Raw genomic sequence first — 24,021 nt, 5'->3', positions numbered from 1 at the left:
ATATTTTGCATTGAATTGGGAAATGCATTATTATCGTTTAGAACATTCTAAAGAGATCGGATGTCAACTTTTTAAAAGAAAAAAAAAATCATTCCAACCACCCAGACAGCTACCACAAGCAAAATGAAGATAATATACAGACAGGAAATTGTATGCCTTGCACTTATTGCTTGGAACACAAATGTTGCAATTCCTGTTGAGTTATATTAAGAAATGACAAGCAAAATGCCTCTGCCCCATCTAAAATTCTATGACTCTATGAAAGTAGAAATGGCAGTCCCCTAACCCAACATTAGGTGTATGCTATTTTTGTTTTTTTGTGAAGATTGTTTATTATGCTTTTGTGTATGGATATGTATAAGATATACAGATATATATATAGATATAATTTTAATATAATTTATTGTCCTATATATTTAAGACAAATATCTTTTAAATGGGACTTTAAATAATAAAATCGTCTACTTACAATATCTCTATTAAGTTTATCTTTTCATATTATATATACCTCTGTGGCACAAGTTTCATATAGTATTTCATTATTAAGGAAGAATATCTAAACAATTTTCTATTTCTTTTGTTGTTAATATTGCATTTTCAGGGCTATGTCTCCATAGTAAATTTCTTATTAGATTCTTTATGGTGTATGCATCTTTTTTTTTCTAATGCAAGTTACAACCAGTACAAAGTTGTAATAAAAAATACATTAAAGTCTATTTATTTTTTATATTTTTTTGCAAAAAAGTTATGTGATATGCTACGTGAAAAGTCAGATTTCTGTTGAAACATGAAGTGTTTTATACTGTTAGGTAAATGAATGGAAGAACATGAAGCATACCCCTCACTTTACAAGTTCTCTTTCACAGATATAAGTATATTGCACAAGCATTTCATATAAAACACGGCAAGATATTTCTTTTCAGAACCAACAAAATATTCCACATTATGTAATAACAATAATTATTTAGTACACTTTGCTAGTTGCTAGCCCACAATATTCTTCTCTAACTGAGAGATATATCAACTCCATAATTTATATTCAATAAACATTGCCACCACCTGATGCAGCCAACATGACATCTTCGGGTTTCCTAACAGGACTTCTGCATGATATCTTGCAATACAGTGTAACAAATATATAAGTGCATTTTGCATGATCAAGTAGCTTTGGCTTCCTAACCTTTGTAGGATGGGATGTGCCAACTGTTGTAGTTGTGCTTTATTAAATGGCGATGAGTTTTAGCTCACGCGAATCCAATGAGTAACTACTCGCTTCTACAACTTTGACCAGTCAACGTTTAAATCACAAACGCAAAAATGGATGACGTGAATGGAAATGATGGCATTTCACAACTTCTACAGATTGCACTTGATGGTAACTTCATGAGTTTGTTTGTGATTCATTTTTTACAGCAAGACTTGCCTGGTTGATGTGTTTATGTGTGCACACCACTTTTTTTTTTTTAATTTTTGTGCAATCACAATTAATTTAATCACAAACACTAAAAATAAATCCAGCAATTAGCTTTGTTACGAATAATCATCTCGGTTCTTATAGGTGTATGAGTCTTGTACTTCTTCTTGTACAAATTCCTCTTTCTTTTCCCAACCATTGGGCCAACCTCCATTGGCCTGTGTTGTGGCACCGTAAGACTTGGTGGTACCATAATTTATATGATTTTGAGTCATGTCCCCTGTTTCTTCATCGAGCTCATCTTCATGGATAAATCCACACTTTTCTTCACTTGTTTCCTCAGGGTCTGCCCAGGGTTGCTTCTCTCCTGAGGCAAATATTGCATAAAATAGAACTCCACCGTAGTGGACCAGGGCAGCGATCAGGAAAACATACTGCCACTCTTCGCGTGACTGCAGTAACAAAAAGCAGCACTGTGAGAACAGACTCCCCATGTTTGAAAAGCATAACCTCTTCTTTGAATGAGCCACCAGCACGCTTTTCATACAATGCTATCTTTAGGGGAAAGCCCTGTTCTGATTACGTAAAGCAAATACTGTGATGGAAATTTTCCATAATCCTATGACTTTCATTAATTGAAAAATTTTTTTAAATCTCAGGTTCTGAAATAAAACTCCAAATTTAAAATTTAAAACTCCGAATTTGAAAGTGTTAATTTTTAAAATACCCATAATCTCTCTTTGAATTTCCATTGATTTACATATATTTTTTCCTCCTATTTCTTTTGTTTATTTCCTTTTGGTGAAAAATAATTGTGAAGCTCTACATTTAAGGACAAATAGCTGATAATAATATTCTTCCATTGATAACTGCAGAGTCTGAATTGATGTTTCCAAATAAAGCTCAGAAGACTTCTACTTGAGTACTCTAAGAAGCTCAGAGAAAAAAAGGTTTGCTGTTGTTGTTTTGCCACGCCAGAAATATGAGAAATATTAAAAGGTGTTGAAAAGCACAGTGCTTATTGGTTGGGAAAGAAGGCTTCCTCAGAGTTCTTAGAGATTTTCTAGTGAGCCTCAATGATCTCCCTTACTCAGAGGTCTGGTGGCTAGACCACAGAGAGAATGCCGAACAGAATACAGTAACTCTTCTCTACCATGAGAGACAATCTTCAAAAACTGAACATTTCTTTAGCTACGTCTTACCTTATTCTTTGTCATTGCACCAACAATGATAGGGCAAACCATTCCTGACAATGTGCCAACACCATTTGAAATGCCCATTAAGATACTGGCATATCTCGGAGCAATATCCAAGTGGTTAACATTGAAACCTGAAATATACACATCAGCTTAGAGTCAGAGAATCCTAAACCCCTTGGAAGTGGGTGACTGTAGAATATTCTCTACCACACTCACCACCCTCCTTAGAAGATACTAGGTACACTGCATGTGCTCAGTAAGTATTTTTTGATAACTTAGCTCAGGGATATGATCAGAGTGGAATGAAGTATGGGTTCTTATCCACCACTTAATATGTGATGCTCAAATCAGAGAAATATTCTCTTTAAAAAAAAAAAAAGAAGAGTAAGCAGGAGGAAAATGAGAAGTAACGAATCCAAATAATGACTTCTAAATGTGTTATTCTTTTTACTTTCTAGTGGAAATATGTTAAGTAACTTTTCAACAATAGAATATTAAAGAGGAAAGGAGAATATATGTATTATTACCGGCAAAAATCAGGACGTTACATTTATAAATTTAAAAACATGTATCTTACCGGAAATAGCAAATCCACTGAATCCCACTGCAAGTACCAAGAATGAGATAGCCACCCCTCTAGTATGAGAATAGCCAACGACCAGAAGCAGTGTTGCTTCCATGCCAAAACCTTTGGAAACAGACACATGGAAACGCTTCAGAAATTTGTGTCAATCTTCCCAATGAGCCAAAACTGCTAGAACTGCTCATGTTTATCTGACCTAAGAAACCTCTTCAGGGAGTCTATCTTAAAAGTAATAGTAACAGGGGCAGCTGGGTGGCTCAACCAGTTGAGCCTCAGAACCTTCATTTCAGCCCAGGTCATGATCTCAGGGTGGTGAAATCAAGCCCCAGGTAGCCTTGCGCTCTGTGCTCAGCAGGAAGTCTGTTTGAGATTCTCTCTCGCTCTGCCCCTACCCCACCATCTCTCTCAAATAAATAAATAAAATATTTAAAAATAATAATAACAGTTATAATTTATGCACAGAGATTACTGAAGCCTTCCATTTTAATAAAAATATTGAATATGCCCTTAAGTGTCAGTGGTGGGCAGGGATGAGTTAGTTATGTAGTTATTTAAAATTAGGAGTTATGAGGGGCGCCTGGGTGGCTCAGTCGTTAAGCGTCTGTCTTCAGCTCAGGTCATGATCCCAGGGTCTTGGGATCGAGCCCTGCATTGGGCTCCCTGCTCAACAGGGAGCCTGCTTCTCCCTCTCCCACTCCCCTTGCTTGTGTTCCCTCTCCCACTGTCTCTCTCTCTCAGTCAAATAAATAAATAAAATCTTAAAAAAAAATAGGAGTTATGAAAATTTGAAGATAGGGAAATGATTATAAATGAACAATGAAGACACAAATTTAGCTGCATATGTAACATGCACAGTAAAAGTTACTCACGCACGTATATCAGCATTCCATGAGCCAAATCATGTGCTTCACATCACTTATGTACTTACCACCACAATTCATGATCTTTCTTACTGTAGTAGTTGAAAGAATTTGCTTGCTTCTTAGAAAATCTGCAATCTGCCCTCCAATGGGCACAATAATTGTCATTACCAAGTGTGGCACAGCAGATAGCATGCCAACCTGAAGAAAAAGAGAAAGAGGAGACATATACATGACCATAAGTAATATGGGCAATGGTCTTGGTTTTTTGAATCCATCATAAATTCTTTATGGAAAAAGAAAGAAAAAGTACTGTCTCCAAATGACCACTTACTCCTTCCTGGAATAAGCAATAACTTCCACAGAATAAATGAGAAAAGCTAAGTAAAGTTACTTTTTATCTTTTAGAAGAGAATACTTTTTTTTCCTGTGTAATGAGTCAGTAAATTTTGAGTTTATGAATAAACTATCCTGAATCTTATCACAGTGATTCACATTTATGTGCCTATTTTATATTCTTAAATATGTTTGCAGAAATTCATCATTAGTGAGTGAGAGAGACACAGAGACAGAGTCAGAGGGATAAGAAATACATTTGACCAAGCCCTTGAAGAGGCTCTATTTTTAAATTTATGTTTTTTTAATTCTTAGAAAGGCTAAAAACCTTAATTGCATTTTAAATATGTATCTCTTATGAGTTTTATATTTAGTTTCTAAGCTAAATTTAGCCCAGAAAATGCAGATCGGTTCTTCAATGTTAGGTATTTTCTATTTCAAATGTCAGTATTTGGTCACATTGTCACACAATGGTATATAGTTTCTGTATTAATTTCATATGAAATAGCTCGACCTAAAATCTAACCTACCAGCATCAATTCAACACACATTTTTTTGGCCAATAATTATGTGCAAGACACTCTTCTCTAGACATCATGAAGTATGAATAAAATGCATTTTTAAGTACTGGGGAAAAGTTTATTATTTGTGTTTAAAAATGTCTTCCAAGTAAGATTATTGAAGGTTTGAGACAAAGATTGCTGATGTCACAATGGCAGACTTGAGTACCACGCCCACGGAGTCGGTTTGTTACCATGATTGAGTCAGTGAATGACTCCCACAGAGCTCAAACGTCTGAGTTATTTAATTCTCTCTTGTACCCAGGTGAAAGTTTATAATATTATTACTCTCTTGTATTGATGAAGAACGTATAACTTAAAAAGGCTAAATCATTTCCAGAACCAAATACTGAGCCATTTTTACCTGAGTCTAAAAACTGGGCTTTTAACCACTATGCTTAGCACTGCCACCATCTGAGAAAGAAAAATCAAATAAAACCAGATAATGTGCTGAATGTTCTTAATTTAGTTCAAAACCTGGCATTTAGTATAGGCTAAACAAATGTGGACTAAGTAAAACTATAGGGTAAACTGACATTAAGGCAAACATTATTGCTTTTGAGAACAGCATCTTGAAAAGCAGAATGGTTCTTTATTCTTAACTACAGTAGATACATTTAAAGCAACGAATGTGTGGAAAGAAACCATCAGACAAGAAAACATTCTGAAATACACCACGTTAGGATGTGCGTAGAATTGCATGTCATGTGTTTGCTTCTAGAGGCAGAGAAAGCCGGAGAGTGACCTGCATTTCCTAAGTCCACGTAACTGGCCTGTATCTTGACTCAGTGTTTGAGACATCTGAAAAGTTCTTAAATTGAACACCCTTTGCTATTTATTATCTACTCAAACAGACATTTTAATTCCTTTGGATAAACAAAGAATAAAGCTATGATTATTAGTTATTCTCTTTCAGCAAAGCACTATGGGAAGTGCAAGGAGCTAACAATCTAGAGGTTAACGAGACAGAAGTTGGGAATATCCTAGCCCAATGTCTTAATACTTGGAGGTACTCAATCTCCCAGTTCCTAGGACAATATGTGGACATATTCCATACGTGACCTCAACAGGGCCAAGTTGCAGAACTTTATGAAAGTTATCCAACAATTTATATAAAATACTAAAATATCATTTATAGTATATATATATATATATATATGCACACATCTATATATATTTCTGCTTTAACTGGGTCAGTCTACTTGAAATGAAGATTGAGCTATTGCACTTGTGTTTTAGTCTGCAGCGTACTCAGTTTAACTAAGGTTGGAGAGAACTATCCTCCATCTAAATATTTTAGTTTGCTTACATTTTGCCACAGTTCTGACAACATTAATAACCATTATTTATGGAAAATAAAATCAAAGTTGGCAATCATTCAAAAACCAGCCCCAGGTTATGTATCAATAGTTTATTGCAGAGCTTGTGTCCCGAGCCCTGCCAGCCTGGATCTAAAGCCCATGCTCTATTTCCTTCACTGCCTCCTTCATACATTTTTCAAGTAAGTCAGTGGCTTTTTTTTTTTTTAACCAGTATAATCAAAGTCTTCAACCAATCTGTGTATGTAGAACTTATCTACAATTTTAGTTAAAAATATAACAAGTAAATCAAATCAACTCATCTGGTTATTATATTTAGTTTTGGCAAAATATCATTGCTTTTACTCAAGCATTTTCAATTAAGTGGAGCTACAGGGCCAGAATGACCACGCAGTTTCATGAACATCAGTTGGCTCCTTCACTTCTCCCCCATGAGACCTGACTTTATTAATAGCCTCACAGTGTCATATTTGTCCTAGATTATGAAAATGGACTCACACCTCCAGCAGCCTTTGTTGAGAAGTATAACACCTCTCGGAGCTTCCAAAGGCTACCCTGCAATGTTTGATCAGCTCTAGAGAGAAGAGCCCTATCTAAAGCAGCCATTCTTCTCAGGAATGGAGGAAACAGTTTCCTTAGAAACAGGGATTACAAAAGAGCTCTTAGAATAGCTTCTCCTAAACTCAGGTTTTCTTCAATTTCAGCCCTCAGATAGTCTTTCAAGTAGAGACTTAACATGAATAGCGAGCCCAGCTGGATGGATGTAATGACATGAAGAGAAATGGCAAGTCCATGGCCAGCACAGACGAGTGTATTCAGACTCAGCAAAGGGCTTGGCAGAGATGGCATTTAACAAATACTTGCTAAGTGCTTAAATGAAGATAGGGTCTACCTGAATTTGAATAGCGTAGTAAAGGGAATTGAAACATAAATTAAAGAATCGGGCTTAACCTTGATTCTGGCATATATTATCAGCTTGGCCTTAGGCAATTTAAATACCTTCCCTAGTTTGTTTCCCCATCAACAGAAATGATGAGAGTTATCCAGCTGGTCAACCAAACAAGGTTGTTCATGAATATGAAAGGACCTTGTGAATTTCAGACTCTTCTATAAAGTAGTTATTTTTATGTTCATTTTATCCTTATAGAAAATCCCCAAATAATTACATTTTCACAGCTATGAACAAATGTCTGTAGGGTTTAGCATACTGTGTGTAACTGGTAACTAATTGCTTTTGTCTATACCACCAAAAGCTGTGAACTCCTGAGGACGGGAACCATGTTTTTATTTCTGAATCTGACACAAAGCTTCACACATCATATTCAACAAATGCCTGTTAAGTGAATAAATTGAATAAATGACACACAAGAATGTTTTCAGATTTTTTTTTTTGCTTTCTCAAATATTTTAGCAAGATTTTTTTTATGTTTATAAGAAATTAAATTTTTTTTTTTTACTTAAGTATAGTTAACACACAATGTTACATTAGTTTCAGGTGCACTACAAAGTGATTTGACAAGTTTATATGTTACACTATGCTCACCATAAGTGTAGTTACCGTCTGTCACCATACAACATTATTACAATATCATTAACTATATTCCCTATGCTGTGCCATTTAGTCCCATGACTTATTCATTCCATAACTGGAACCCTGTGTCTCCCGTTCCCCTTCACCCATTTTGCCCATCCCTCATTTCCTACCCCTCTGGTAACTACCAGTTTGTTCTATTTACAGTCTGATTCTGCTTTTCATTTGTTTACTCATTTGGGTTTTTTTGTTTTTGTTTTTGTTTTTTTTTTGGTTCCATCTATGAATGAAATCATATGGTATTTGTCTTTCTCAAAGTCTGATTTATTCAATCTAATATAATGCCTTCTAGGCCCATCTATGTTGTTGCATATGGCACAGTCTCATCCTTTTTATAGCTGTGTGATATTCCAGCATGTGTGTGTGTGTCTGTGTGTGTGTCCATGTGTATTACATCTTCCTTATCCATTTGTCTATCAATCAGGACTACATCAAAATAAAAAGCTTTCACACAGGCAAGATTACCAGACAGATTTTTGAAAGCATTGAAGAAGAGATTGGTAATTATATAAACACAATTCCATTTCAATAAAAATTTCTTTCTTTGTTCACTGTTACATTGTCTCTGACCTGAGACTTAAAGGAAGTTATGTTTCTTTACAGGGGAAGGGCCACGGTGCTGTCCACCCTAATAGAGAGATAAGCTCCACGAGGGCAGAGACTAGGTTGATTTTGCCTTCAAAAAGAGCACTTCCTAGCAGACAGCTGAATGCAGTAGACGCTCAAACACCTTACTTAGTCTTTGTTTCCCAGAAGTTATTTGTTAAGTGGATAAACAAATAAATGAGTAACTCCTAAAATTTAGAAGATAAAATACTGGCAAAGGAACGTAATATTTAATTGAACACAAAAGTAATGCACTAGTTAAACAAAGATAATTTTTACATACCTTGCTGATTTCAAATCCAAAGACTTCCTCAAAATATGCTGGCTGACTAATAAGCAGTAAGTAAAAAGTCCAGCTTCTGCAGAAGTTTGCAACAATTATTGCATAGACAGGCATAGATGTAAAAAATTTCCTCCATGGAGTCTTGAATTTCTGAAATCCCAAAAAGAGAGCAATTCTGACCATTTAAAGTATTTTCTAACTTAGAAAATGGGAATAATAGGTGCTTTGCATTTTCAGGATGTATATGTTGAGGCATGAGTAGGAGGTAATGAAATCAATTGCAAAAGTCTAGTTAACCTTAGCTGCATGAATTGTTGGAAAAAAAAAGATATTAGCCTCTTCTTCTGATTAAATTGTTCCCATTTTCAGAATATATAAGATCTTATGTTTATAGAAAACAATTCCAAAAGCACAGATCCTAGTTTCCAAGATTTTTTTTTCTGGCAGTGATAGATCATGCCTCAGCTAAAGATCATTGCCATATCAGTAACCTTGTTGGTATCCAAAATATTTTATCTAAAACACCAAAAATTCAATATAGTTAGGAGGAGAAAATAAGAAAAATTAAGAGTGCAATATTCTAGACCCTATCTAAAGTTAATAATACCACTACCTATCTATAAATCCTCTTGATAGACAATGGATATCAATATAAATTCTGTAATGCTAAAGGGCAAGGTTCTAGAAAACTCACATGGTATACAGCTGGGTTGAAGTATTTGGCTATCCAGCACACCATGGGCACATCATAACTAGTTACTTATGACATTCAAGGCATTCAAAATTAACCACTTAAATAGGATTGGTTTTGCTTATGATACCCATTTAAAAACTATATCTAGTGTACTTAAAGATCCTGTATATGCCCAAAAATAAAGCAAGTATCCTCCCCCAAGACTAATATTTTTAGACCTGAAAATGTCTCTCATATTCTCACTTTCTCAATGATTTTATTTTGAACATCAAAATACTGTTTGGTGAAGAAACAATAGCCTGAAATAACTCCATTTAATGCTAGCTTGGGATCCTTAACCTGACCAAATTAATAAAAGGGGAGGCAGACATTTTTTACACAGATTTAGTTAATTATTCCTGGATGTAGAGCATCATAATTGCTAGTATTGATTGTGACTCACTTTAAAAGTAATAGAGTAAGAAGTTATACTGTCGTGATCACAAATACATATGACAAAAAACAAAAACAAAAGAATACCTAATAACATATAATGAGTACCTTGGCTTTGAATACAAATATCCAGTGACAACATCCTAGCTGGGTTCAAAAAGTGTGTTTTTTAAGTCCTATATACTCCGGGAAAATAACGCCAGATAAATATACTTATTTCACAGAAAATGAAAATTGTTGGATACAGGGATGTCAGCATGGTAGTATTATGTTTGTATAAGAAATAACTTCAGAATATTATTAAAAGTAAATACCTTTTTCCTGCTGGGAAAATGTTTCTATTATTCATACCTGGATCATCTCTACTAAGAACTTTATTCTTCAGGTTGTAAAATACTTCATCAAATGTAAGATAGAAGTATCTAATTTTATACCTTAAAAAATTATTCGGGGTGATAGGAGGGCTTATAGTATTCTGATAACAGTCTACTACTGACCTGGCTATTTGCTTCACAGGTGTGTATGGTTTACAAAAATTAAGCAAGTTGTTCACTTATGATTTGTGTGTTTTTCTGTACACATGTTATATTTAATTTTTTAAGAAAAAAATATTTAAAAGGCATTATAGTCAGCTGCAATGTGTGCTCCTTAATTGGATGCAGACTCCAAAGAAATAGCTACAAAGGACATATGAATATAGACTAGAGATTTGAATTTGGACTGGGTAGTAGAAATCTGAATATGATCTCGGTCTTAGATAATGTAGGGAATTATTCTTAATTGTTTTAGGTATAATAATAGTACTTAGACTGTGAAAGAGTATTTTTATTTTTCTAGAGATGCATGTGAAGTATTTGTGGGTAAAGTGTTAGGACATCTCATTTACTTTGAAATCATTCAGCAAAAAGAAAAATGAAGTAAATAAGGCAGGGTGTTGATAACTGTTGCATTTATGCAGTGGATACATGGATATTACTATTCTTTCTGCTTTGCTGTATATTAAAGTTGTTCACAATAAAAAGTTCAAAATTAACTACAAGTACAATAACTAAAATATAATCTCATTTTTAATTTTGTTTTGAAGCTACAGGAAAGTATCAAACATCAGTAAGAAGTAAAATATTATGTTTGGGCAAGCAGTAAGGTAAGGAAATGGGGGGAGTTTGAGATCATCTGTGCTGTCTTATCAAGTTACCAGCTGTTCTTTTTAAGGTCATTTCCAGAAACTGGTTTTCGCTTAGACTAAATTTTTGATTGTTTAAAAAAATTTATGCTTGATTTAGACACACAACCTTTCAAGAACTGGTAAATAAAAGAAGCATAGTTAAGTAATGAAAATACAGGTTGATCAGATTACCTGGGGCTAGAAATTGAGGCTAAATGCTGAACTCACCATAGATCAGCCTATATTTCGTTTCCGCTCCCAGCAACTGCTGCCAGTGGGCACCACACACATGGCCAACACCCCTCCCTGCAGAACCACTTGTTTCTTAAGTAGCCACCATTAGAAAGAAACTTCCAGTCCATTTACAGAAGGAAACAGGCAGGGGAGTTTCTAATGCCAGTCCATAGTGTTAGAATTTTTTTTAAGTACTGAAGTTTCACTTCTGAATGATATCCAATGTGGGATTTTTCTTATTCATTAAAGGCCTTAACCACGGTGGGTGATAGACCTTTGTACCTAGGATGAGATGTCAAAGACAGACCTTCTCTAACAAACGAAGTAGAGAATCAGAGCTGGAATTAAAGATAATTAGAAAGAGGGGAGGAGCCTTCAAAAGAAAGAGAAGCATAATGTATAGGAGACGCTGACTCTTCGGCCGTGCGTGATACCTTCCAGCTCTCAGCATAAGGAAATTGAGTTACTGTTTAGGTGCTGAATTACTGAGCCTGTCTAAATACGTTAGTTTTGCCTTCCATTTTTTAATAGTATCAAATGGCTATTAATTAATATTTATGATATATTAATGTCATGCGGACTAAAATATTTGCTTTATTGACACAGAACTGCATTTTCTCTCTCCATAGAGCCCATGCAAGAAATCAAATTAGAATCAGAAAAGGGGTCCATGTTATATTTTTATGATACTTTATCTTCATAATAATAATCCTGAAAATGATAAGATTTTATCAATAACAAGATTCTATATTAAGAATATTTTTATGTCAGCTATCTATTATTGACATTCTAATGATTTAATATTTCTTTAACCACATATAGCATAAATACACACGTATAACACCTAACATTTAGACAATTCAATACACAAAAAAATAGTCCTTTTCATGATTGTGTTAGGTGATCTGGCATTTCCTACAATCTGAAATTAACAAATATTTGTTGAGTTTGTTTAAATTATGGACCATATTGAACTGTTTATAAAAGCTTGTTTAGGTTTCTAGTCATAGCCGTAGTCCAGGGCAAATTTGAAGATCATTAAGAAAAGATAAAGAAAAAAAAAGAAATTATAGATGGGGGAAGTAGCAATCATTCCTAAGTCAGAAAGTATGGATGGAGGAAAGAAAACAATCATGATTGACACCAAATAGGTTTTGTTGAATAGGGACTCAGAAAGTAGTTGGTCAGCAGTGGTTGGTCAAAGGGAGGTGAGATGAAGAATCAGAACAGGAATATACACCATAATAAAGTTCTTACTTCCATTGCACCTAAAAGATTTGCACTCTCTCCAATGCTTTCTTCAATGTACCTACGTTCTTCATCTGTAATAGTAGGATGCTTTGCAGGACTCTCATAAGACACCAAAAGCCAAAACATGTACCAGATCATTCCAAAGCTTCCTGCAAGGAAGAGTTCAAAAGAAGAAAATAAAAAATCTATCATAAATACCCCCATGTAACTGTCATTTGCTGGAATAAAACTGCAGGAATCTCATGACAAACACATTCTCTAGAATGTGAATTGGATTTTCTGCTTCTCCAATTGACCAGCCAGCTCTTCTTGTGTTATGTCACTGAACTTCAAGCTTCCTGAAGTCTGGTCCTATAGTTTTATCTCTCTGTCTCCAATAATGCTGAGACACAGCATTGGATAATTATTGAATGGTATAGTTTGGAACATGTTCATACATCCAACAAACATTTACTGAGCATTTACTATTCCAGGCACTCTGCTAAGTGAGAGAAATATGGTGAACCAGACAAAATTCCTGTCTTCAAAGAATTTTATGAGGGGGGATCATTTTCTTATTTGCCTTCTTTGAATATATGAAAGTGGTCTATATTTCCACACACAAAAAAATACTCATTTCCCTTTCCTGTAAGCACTTGCAGATCTAGTAAACAGATTATTAAATAAAATCTAGATTATTTTAGCCTGGGTGTCTATCATTCATAAAAAAGGCAGGAAGTGGGAGTTTCTGTAATTAATGTAGTAACATTTAACACTTTATGTGACTGTATACCATTATTATTTTCAGTACATAATATTACCTATTGATCACTCTGGGCAAATGAAAGCTATAAATTCTAATACAATAAACTGTTTGAAACTTCTTTAGCATCGCTTTCTTTATTTAGCACTTTCAGCATTAAAACATGCCCTTATTGTGTAATGTAAATCTAAAGTATTAATAAAAGAAAGAATTTCAAGTGATTTATTCTGGTTTCCCAGAGGCTAGTTATTTCATTTTTGGCTTCTACTGTTCTTTATCCCTTGGGTAACAGTCTAAATGCTCCTGATCTCTATAATACTTTTTTCTTGCTCATTCAATCTCTAAGAATTATTTCTTAATACCACAGATTTTGATTTTTTCCACAGATAAAGATTCCTTTTATACCACAGATAAAGATTTTTTCGTTACCAAACATGACAGCAAACACAAATGGGAGTTAGATAGTATGTGAAAATTTGGCATAGTGTAGTGGTTATGGAAGATGGCTCTCCCAGATTCAAATCCTGACTGTGTCACTCATTAGCTACATGCTCCAATCAATGACTGAATCTCTGTGAACTTCCACTATAAAATGAGACGATTTCTTTTTTATGAGATTGTGGCAAAATATAGTTAAAGGAGATAATGCATGAAGCAACCAGCATGGCAAATGGCACAAAATAAGCACTCAATAAATGAAAGCTCTTGTGATTCAATAATAATTATCATTACCGCTAACTGAATGCGAAGTGCTGGACAGTCAGCTAATTGCCATATATGCATTATCTTCTTTTAACATAAGCCACTATACAGTTCTTATCTTATCTTATTAATATTTAATTTATATTATTAATTTTTAAAATATTAATATTGAATGTGTGGCTCAAAGACCCAATTTTGTTATACACAGTAAGTAAGTACTATGGGGATGTGATATTTTCAGATTATCTAATATTTAAACTTTGTATCATTCTATGATAAATACTAAATGAGATACAACTTGACATAATGAGATTGGTTTTCATGAATGCTTTGTGGAAATTAATATTCTTTTTTTTTAAAGATTTATTTATTTATTTATTTTGAGAGGGAGAGAGCATGTGCACATGCCATGCACATGAGCAGGGGAAGGGGCAGAGGGAGGGGTGGGGGAAGGAGATTTCCTCCCTGAGCAGGGAGCCTGAGGCTGCTCAAGCTCATGAACCTGAGATCATGACCTGAGCCAAAACCAAGAGTCAGATGCTTAACCGACTGAGCCACCCACGCACCCCGGGAAATTAATATTCTTACTTTAAAGTCACATCATATTTTCAGTTAAGTAATGGATTCAATTAAGGGACAAATCCCTTATTGATTTACTGTAAATCAATCCCAAATTGATTTACTGGCCCGGTATCCCAACTTGTACTATATACCCTATACACATTTGCTTTAAACTTCTTTGAATTATGGACTCTTGAAAATCTAATGGAAGATATGGATTAAAATCTAATAAAAATATCTCCCCAGGAAAAAAATGTACAAATGCATGCATGGCTCATCATTTAAGACATTCATGAATCTAAAACCTATCCATGGCTTTTGAACCAGAAGAGCTCCTGCCATAAAGCATATTTAATAATATTCTGCAAACCTAAGAATTTGCTCTGATGAGAACATTTTGAAGTGGGAATGGATCATGCCAAATTCGGAAGCAGCCAGATACTGTTCAGTTCTACCTCATGACTTCATTAATACTTCACATTCTCCTGCCCACGTCCAAAGACGGTATTAATCAGTGACATCAGTTGGAATCCACCTCTCTTGTATTTCTTTTTCTCATGGCTAAAAAAAAAAGTCTCCTAGAGAGAGACTTTAGGGGTACTCTCAAGTGGTAAGCTTTCTGGTTCTGGTTAGAAAGTAAACAGAAAGGGACTTTGGACTCAGGGTTTCTTGTGCTTTTTATTTCCATTTGAGGGCTTCATTTCATTTAATCCTGGAGCAACGAGGACTAAAATGTGAGACTGCCGCTGCTGACTATTAATATTTTGTCACAAAAGCGAACTGTTGCATTAGCATTGCTATCGCCTTCCAGCTTCCCATCCCTATTCAGTCTTGACGAGGCAGGGTCAGCCGAGGAAGCAGTAGTGGGGGCTGCCTAGCTCTTTCTTCTTAATTGGCTACGAATCAAGAGCTAATTTAATTTTTTTCTTCATAATCAAGGACAATATATGAAATATATCCCAAAGTTTCCAGCAGCAATGTACTTCCTTTTTAAAACAATAAATTACAAGGTAGGGAGAATCATAGAGATAGAACATTTTCCTCGATCTTCTCAAAATATAAGGAAAGGATTCTTAATGGAAAAAATGTGAGTGAATGCAGGTCTATTCAGCAATCTACCTCACTGTTTTGAGTTTACACCCATTTCTTTTAACTTGATTGTATCGTATGCAACATACCATAGACGTAGAATACCGAAGACCAACCAGTGTACTGCACAAGAATGCCAGCTAAAGGCATTGCAATTACAGCTCCAGCATATGAACCTAAAGTAAAAGGGAGAATGGGAGGTAGGTAAGTGAAATAAGTAGAAATTCTTAACTTCATCTCATGTTTCTTGGTAGGCTCTCACAAACACACTTGCATACTTAGGTGCATGTACACTCACACCCCTATATCTCCAACATATATCTATCTACATACATAGCCAGTGATACGGGACTACATAAGAGGATATGACCTACTTACCCAAGACACAAAAGAGATCTAACAATAAGAAGACTATAATAAAAAATAAATTAAAAAGACTATTATAAAAATTATTCATGAGATCCTGGAGTCCCTGGATCGAGTCCCGCATCAGGCTCCCTGCTCGGCAGGGAGTCTGCTTCTCCCTCTGATCCTCCCCCTCTCATGCTCTCTGTCTCCCATTCTCTCTCTCAGATAAATAAATAAAAAATCTTAAAAAAAATAATAAAAATAAAAAATAAAAATTATTCATGAATATATTTGAAAACTTAGATAAAATGGATGAACTCCTAGAAAAATACAAAACACAGAAGAAATAGAGGATTTAAGGAGACCAATAAGAATTAAAGAAATTGAAGTGGTGGTCAAAAACCTTTCCTCATGTACACACACACAAATGATTTTACAGATGAGCTATATCAACTTTCAGTTCTTATCCAACTTGTTCCTAAACTTTTACCCACCATAACTATATCTGCATGCAGTACTCACCACAGAAGGAGGTGGTTGCCAATCTACTCCTCTCTAGAGGAGGAGCCCATTTACTCCATATCCCATGACATGCTGGATAGGTGACGCCCTGTGACGGGGAAGATATATATCACCATTTAGGATACAGGGTCACTGAAAAATAAGCACAATCCCCTCTCTGATGCTGTCTCCTTAGAATGGGCTCAAGATATTAGGGAAAGCGGCTACTCATAGATCTTTACTAATTCCCTGAAATTCCACTTTAAAAACTTTCAGCCCAGATCAGGTAAGACATGGCTTCTTTTTAGTGACCTGACCAAATTCTCCCCACCCTTCAACTCTTCCTCCCACCTCAGTTTTCTTCTGATGAAGGCAAAAGAAAAGATCCTCTATTACTCCATTCATCTGGAACTTTGAACAGTTTGAGAAATGTGGGAGGCCTTTTCATGAGGCATTAAACACAGTGATTCCCAGATATAAGGAATCCAGATAGAGGAAGATAAAGCTTAGATCCTTGAAGCTCACACTTCCTGAAAGTAGTGTCTAGAACTTAAGGCTTTTAAAATAATTATCCATTTTAGGGGCGCCTGGGTGGCTCATTTGTTAAGTGTCTGCCTTCGGCTCAGGTCATGGTCCCAGGGTCCTGGGATTGAGCCCTGCATTGGGCTCCCTGCTCCGTGGGGAGCCTGCTTCTCCCTCTCTCACTCCCCCTGCTTGTGTTCCCTTCCTCACAGTGCCTCTCTCTGTCAAATAAATAAAATCTTTAAAAAAAATAAAATAAAATAATTACCCATTTTATATATTTTTATCCTACCAATTTTTTCTTTCTTTTTGGAGAGAAAAGAGAATGTTTTCAGTGCTTAATACTTTATCTGATTTATCTACTCCCACTATATTTCAGGAGAAGAGAAGGGCAATAGGTAGGCTAATCTGAGGTTTTTAAATGTCCACAATAGCCAAACTATGGAAAGAGCCAAGATGTCCATCAACAGATGAATGGATAAAGAAGATGTGGTGTATATATACACAATGGAATACTATGCAGCCATCAAAAAAACCCCCATGAAATCTTGCCATTTGCAACGACGTGGATGGAACTAGAGGGTATTATGCTAAGCAAAATAAGTCAATCAGAGAAAAACATGTATCATGTGATCTCACTGATATGAGGAATTCTTAATCTCAGGAAACAAACTGAGGGTTGCTGGAGTGGGGGGTGGGGTGGGAGGGATGGGGTGGCTGGGTGATAGACACTGGGGAGGGTGCTCTGGTGAGCGCTGTGAATTGTGTAAGACTGTTGAATTACAGACCTGTACCTCTGAAACAAATAATACATTATATGTTAAAAGAAAAAAAGAAGAAGAAGAAGAAAATAGCAGGAAGGGAAAAATGAAGGAGGGGAAATCGGAGGGGGAGGCGAACCATGAGAGACTATGGACTCTGAGAAATAAACTGAGGGTTCTAGAGGGGAGGGGGGTGGGAGGATGGGTTAGCCTGGTGATGGGTATTAAAGAGGCACGTTCTGCATGGAGCACTGGGTGTTATTCGCAAACAGTGAATCATGGAGCACTACATCAAAAACTAATGATGTAATGTATGGTGATTAACATAACATAATAAAATTAAATTTAAAAAAAAGTCAATCATTAGAGTTATATTCCCAAAGAATTAGTAGATGAAATATTCCAGTGAAAAAACAAATCATGATTCAAGTCTAACAAGGATGTGGTATAAATCTCCCCAAAGGTATTAATTCAGGGTTATCACCAGCAAAGGACAGACTCAGAAATTCTCCTCACAGCACATTAACCAAAGTGCTTGTCCCCCCCTTTTTTTTTTCAGTCAAATAGTCACTAAACATTTCTTTAATACCACTCCATTCTAGAGAAGGGGAGGCAAGCAGTCACAGTTGTACTTTAGCATTATTTAAACACAAAATATCTGAATGCCTTAATTTTCCAACTTTTCAAGCATACTCTGTAGTCACAACTTTATAAAATGTTTATTTATAGATCAAGTCAAAGATAATCTGCTGGTTCTGATTAACATGCCAACCTTCAGATGGCGCCATCCTGCAGTTCCATACCTCAACAAGGCCCTGCAATATCCGGACAAAGATAACACACCCATAATGCACTCTGGCTGCTGATGGGATTAGCATATTCAGAGTAGAGGTAAGAAGTATGGCAGCTCCAAAAACCCTGAAAAAGAAAAGGAGTTCATAGATCTAAATTTCTCAGGTCAAGTTAATTGAAGGCAATTTTTTTTTTCCCACTGTAAAACGAACACTTGTATATTAGCTCAGTCTACCATAACAATGTACCATAGACTGAGTGGTTAAAGCACAGAAATTGACTTCTCACAGTTCCAGAGGCTGGAAACTGGAGATGAGGGTGCTTCCTGGCCAGGCTCTGGTGAGAGCCCTCTTCTTGGCTTGCTAATTTTAAGGTAGATTTTTTCTAAAAGAATAAAATGTGTTCTGGACTTGGTTAACCACTACAAATAGGTATTTTGACTATCTTGAAATGTTACATAATTGACGCACAAGAAATAAGAGAAAGATTTAATAAATCCAGCTATATGTACTCATATTTATTCTCTTCATAGATCTAATTACAAATTGCAAATATTGGGATGCCTGGGTGGCTCAGCCGGTTAAGCATCTGCCTTTGGCTCAGGTCATGATCCCAGGGTCCTGGGATCGAGCCCCACATTGGGCTCCTTGCTCAGCGGGGAGCCTACTTCTCCCTCTGCCTGCCGCTCCCCCTGGTTTATGTGCTCTATCTCTCTCTCTGACAAATAAATAAATAAAATCTTAAAACAACAACAACAACAACCAGTTGCAAATATTTACCAAATCATTGTCTACGGTTTGGGTCTATATCTCAGTCTACAATGTAAGCTGCTTTGGGGCAAGAGTGTATTTTCGAGGTCCACTGTTATATCCCTAACACAGCACAGTGCCTGACACATAGCAGATACTCACTGAAAAGTTGTCAAAAAAATAACAAATTCCTGAATGGAGTTACGTCTCACATTATATGACCATTTGCAACTTCCTAAAAGCTGCACATACATAAAAATTTTATGAATGGAATTATATTTTAAATGCCCCAAGAAATCTCATGATTAGATCCCACAGCACAAGTATTTGTAATGAAAATAACTATTACTTTATATATATATTTTCTCTCTTTTTTGTGTATGTGAGTGGGGGGACTGCCTGAGGCACACCTTCAGCAGCACACACACGATTCAGAAAAGAATTGCTGAAAATATGGTGCTCACCCCCTCCTCCATCTGCAAGCAAAAATTCCACTCTGTTCTTAAAAAATCTTCCATAATGTTCACACTAGTAAGAAAAATATTCCCTTAACTGGGTACCTTTAAAAATATCGTCTTGGAGAGAAGTCTGGGGACACACTATCTCTAATGAGCTAAGCTGTGTGTCTTGTGCAAGTTTTCTACAGTCGAACGTTGAGCCTTGAATTCAGTGAAGATTGTTGCTTCATAGAGGCTCTGATTCTTCCATGGGGCCCATTTAACCGTAAGAGTTAAAGATTGGCGCTTCTGAAGGGGGCCTTGATCATTATTAATCAGCTACTGAAATTTGAGAAATGACTTTATGAAGGGCCAAAGTGGATCAGCTGTTTTTCTATGAATCATAGACCAGGTCAAATACTTTTGTTTATTTGATGTAATCTAATATCCGCCTGTCCTCAGTGGCTTCTCGCCACTGGGGTCATCACTCAGGAGGTAAATATCTTGTTCTATTCTTCCTCTGTGCTGTTTGCTGAATAGGTATCTCTAGGTTTGAGACAAAGAATAATTTATTTCCTAAATGTCTATCACAAAATAGAAACTTTCTATTTCTAAAAATGATTACTCCCATTAAAATGCCACACACCCAGTGACATTAAACGTCTGCCAAATATGGATTTATTTTTTCAGAAAAGAAAGGCAAAATCCCATAACCTGTCTTTATAAAATAAGAACCCAAAATGGTTATAAAAATTGATTTAAGATGAATTTTTGTTGATCATTACATTTATGTTGAAAGAATTTTTCACCTCTCTTAAAAATGCAATCCAAATGTTCTTGTATGCAAACCCCAGGACATTTTGGAGGTTTCCTTTAAGGCTGAGAGGAAATAGGAGAAAGTGTATGGGGCATGTTTCCTGGACCTAGTGGTGAATGGTGCAAGTTCCCAAAGGCCGGTGAGATAAACATGTTTCTACTGTTCTGGGAGTGCAAGTGTTTTACCTGTGTAACAGAGAGGATGAAAGCAGGAAGGGCAAACAACACTGGAGTTTTGGTCATATGGGTAGGCTGTCTGGGTACTGCCAAACTCATGCTGACTGTATTTTCTGTAGATGTATCCCATGTTGCTTATGGTCCTCGATAATAAAAGAGACTGACCGTGCTTCAGGCTTTAAGGATAATGAGAACTAGAGCTACATAATGCTATAGGATTTTTCAAAGTGTTTAGATGACTTATGCATCCGCCCGAATCCCTTCAAACTGTTGTCCATGAACCAGCTGCATCAGAATTCCCTGGAGTGCTTATTAAAAATGCAGATTTTTCACACCAGAGTTTCCAAATCAGACTGTGCTGGGAGTGAAGCCTGAAGAACTGTGTTTTAATAAGAAACCAGGTGATAATTTTGCATGCTAAGATTTGCAAAAAAAAGCCCACAAAACAAACAAACAAACAAACAAAAACACCATAAGGTTTATATCTAGGTTTATCTAATATGTGTGTCTTCTTTTCCAATAATTTCTTGCAAGTATGATGCATAAAGTTTATTTTCTATGGGGCGCCTGGGTGGCTCAGTCGTTAAGAGTCTGCCTTCGGCTCAGGTCATGATCCCAGGGTTCTGGGATCGAGTCCCACATCGGGCTCCCTGCTCAGCGAGAAGCCCGCTTCTCCCTCTCCCACTCCCCCTGCTTGTGTTCCCTCTCTCGCTGTCTCTTTTTCTCTGTTGAAAAATAAATTAAAAAATCTTTAAAAAAAAAAGTTTATTTTCTATGAGTATAACTTTCAACCATCACTTTCTCTGAAGGGTTTTAAGATACTGCGTCTCTATATATGCCAAAGAGAGATGAATTTTACCCATTCTGTAGCTCGTTTCTCAACCTCCGCTCGATCGATGGTTCAGGATGGATAATTCTCTGTCCAGTGCATTGTATGTCTAGTGGCTTTTCCACATTAGAAGCCAGTAGTGTTTGCCCCCAAGTTGTAACAACCAAAAATGTCTACAAAAATTGTAAAATGTCCTCTGGGGGACAAAAATCATCCACCAGTAGAACTGAATCAGTTATGAACTATTTGTTGAGCACCCACTAGAGTTAGCCCTAAATCTACTAAGTTCTTCTTCAACTTGCTAGACACCATTATGCTAACACCTCACATGCCATAAAATCCACAACTACTTCACAACCCAGTGAGATGGGTATTATTTATACACCCATTTCATAGATGAAGAAACTAAGCCTGAGATAAGTGAAATCACTTGCACAAGTTGTTCATCAGTTCCAAGTAGAAGAACCCTGGTTCAAATCTAGTCTGTCTGATTCCAAAGCCAGTGGGTTTTACTACTAGGGTTTTCATCTGATTATGCACACATGTAGTTAGTAATGTGTTTCGGGATTCTAACTGTAAATTTAAATAATAATCTTCACAAAGCTATTTGAACTCACCCTACTATTCCTGAAAGAAAACATCAATAGATCACTTTCAAAGTTTATTTTCTACTCTTGCCCTGGATAGTGTTTCTAATTATATAATCTTGTGACATATCTAAATGATTCCTACTTTTAAGTTCCTAAATTCTTTTAACTATCCCTTTTTCATTATTAGTTGCTATTGGATCATAAAAATGCATTGACTTTTTTTTCTATTTAAGAATGAAATCTATCAGGGGCGCCTGGGTAGCTCAGTCGTTAAGCGTCTGCCTTCGGCTCAGGTCATGATCTCAGGGTCCTGGGATTGAGCCCTGTATTGGGCTCCCTGCTCAGCGGGAAGCCTGCTTCTCACTCTCTCACTCCCCCTGCTTGTGTTCCTGCTCTCACTACCTTTTTCTCTGTCAAACAAATAAAATCTTAAAAAAAAAAAAAGAATGAAATCTATCAGACTTTTCAGAACCTCATCTTCTTTTTAAAGTTTCATATCATTGTTATCCAACTCAATACCCAGGTAATTAAAATTCTGATTATCAAAATTCTTGCCCAGTATGGGAACCCTTCACACTTTCTCTTGCTGTGCTACACACAGCCAAAATTAAAGCAGCCACTTCATTCAACATTCATTTATGCATTCACACTCTAATTCTTTGTGAGCCTATATTTAGAGTAGGGTACAGTGCTGAGAAGGAAAAGGTAGCTAAAACCTACCGAACGCTTACTATACACGCTCCACCTACATTAATTCATTTAATCCTCACAACTGCTCTCTGAGCCACACATTCATTTCACTTTACAAATAGGAAACTGGAGACAATGATTGTGCAAGACAAAAGCAAGCAGTAAAGTGGAGACTGGAATCCAGGCTGATGTGAAAATCTGTGCTCTTTCACCAATATGATGCTATCAGGCACTCAGGAGAAAAGATAAAGATGGCCCGGGATATAGTAGGAGAAAGGAAGGGAGAGACAAGTAGCAAGAGACAACTTAAACCAAAGGTCATAATAAGAGTACAAATGAAAAACAAAAGAGGGAAAAATCCATTCCAGCTGGGGTGACCAAGAAGTGAGCCCTTCATAGGGAAACTTCCACGTTGGCTGGACATGGTGGTACCCAGTACCCTGAGTAACAGAAGTAAGACCATCAAGAGTGAGATTATGAACAAGGATGGTGTGAGGAGGGTGTGAGGAAACACAGACTGAACAAAGAGGGGAAGAGCAAAGTCTGTAAGTCCATGGCATCCTGGAGATGATGCAACTTAGAGTGACTGTAGAGGGTAAACAATGAGTAAGCCCTTAAGGAGAAGTAAACACGAAGCTTACTAGAATTAAGGACAGAGGAATCTATGAGGCCAGGGAGACAGAAAGTGATCAGGATCCATGTAAATTTAAGCAAGATGCTGACTTGCAGAGGAGCAAGTCACCAAAGTCACTAATGGTGGTAGAGGGGGAGAAAGTGACATAAATATGGTACAGAAATTTTTATAAGACCCTAGCTTCGTCCCTTAATAACTGCATGACTGGAAAATTACTTAACATATCTAGGCTTCTAATTCCTTGTCTATAAAAAGGGCAGAGCCATGTAATGGTCAAGAGCATGGATTCTAAGGTTGGCTGCTTGGCTTCAAAGTTCATTTCTATCATCTATTACTTGAGTGATCTTGAGCAGTTTATTTAACTATGTTTCATTCCTTGTCTACAAAATGGGGATATTAACAGAACCTATGTGTTATTTTAAGTAAAACATCTAGAAGAATGCCTGGCATATCCTAAGCATTTAAAGGGTGTTAGGATCTGTACAACAATGATATTCATCTATTACATGTCATAGGATTGCTGTGAGACTAAAAATGATGCACTTAAAAGGTGT

General features: G+C 36.3%; 1 protein-coding gene across 1 annotated transcript in view; it reads right to left on the bottom strand.

The window, feature by feature from the left end:
• Window positions 1-602: 602 nt before the first annotated feature.
• Window positions 603-24,021, bottom strand: part of SLC17A6 (solute carrier family 17 member 6) — a 40,869-nt gene continuing 17,450 nt past the window's right edge. The window contains exons 4-12 of the mRNA XM_035012297.1: window positions 18,557-18,671; window positions 16,492-16,579; window positions 15,711-15,797; window positions 12,534-12,676; window positions 8,752-8,901; window positions 4,125-4,257; window positions 3,191-3,301; window positions 2,617-2,744; window positions 603-1,866 (exon numbers count right to left, since the gene is read on the bottom strand). Of these exons, the coding sequence (XP_034868188.1) occupies window positions 1,531-1,866; window positions 2,617-2,744; window positions 3,191-3,301; window positions 4,125-4,257; window positions 8,752-8,901; window positions 12,534-12,676; window positions 15,711-15,797; window positions 16,492-16,579; window positions 18,557-18,671 (1,291 nt within the window). The 3' untranslated portion in view covers window positions 603-1,530. The remainder of the gene's footprint in view (window positions 1,867-2,616; window positions 2,745-3,190; window positions 3,302-4,124; window positions 4,258-8,751; window positions 8,902-12,533; window positions 12,677-15,710; window positions 15,798-16,491; window positions 16,580-18,556; window positions 18,672-24,021) is intronic.

The sequence above is a fragment of the Mirounga leonina genome, unplaced genomic scaffold, assembly GCF_011800145.1.
Source record: "Mirounga leonina isolate KUSES-001 unplaced genomic scaffold, KU_Mleo_1.0 Mir_166, whole genome shotgun sequence".
Taxonomy (NCBI): domain Eukaryota; kingdom Metazoa; phylum Chordata; class Mammalia; order Carnivora; family Phocidae; genus Mirounga; species Mirounga leonina.
This window is presented reverse-complemented; position numbering and strand designations above follow the sequence as displayed.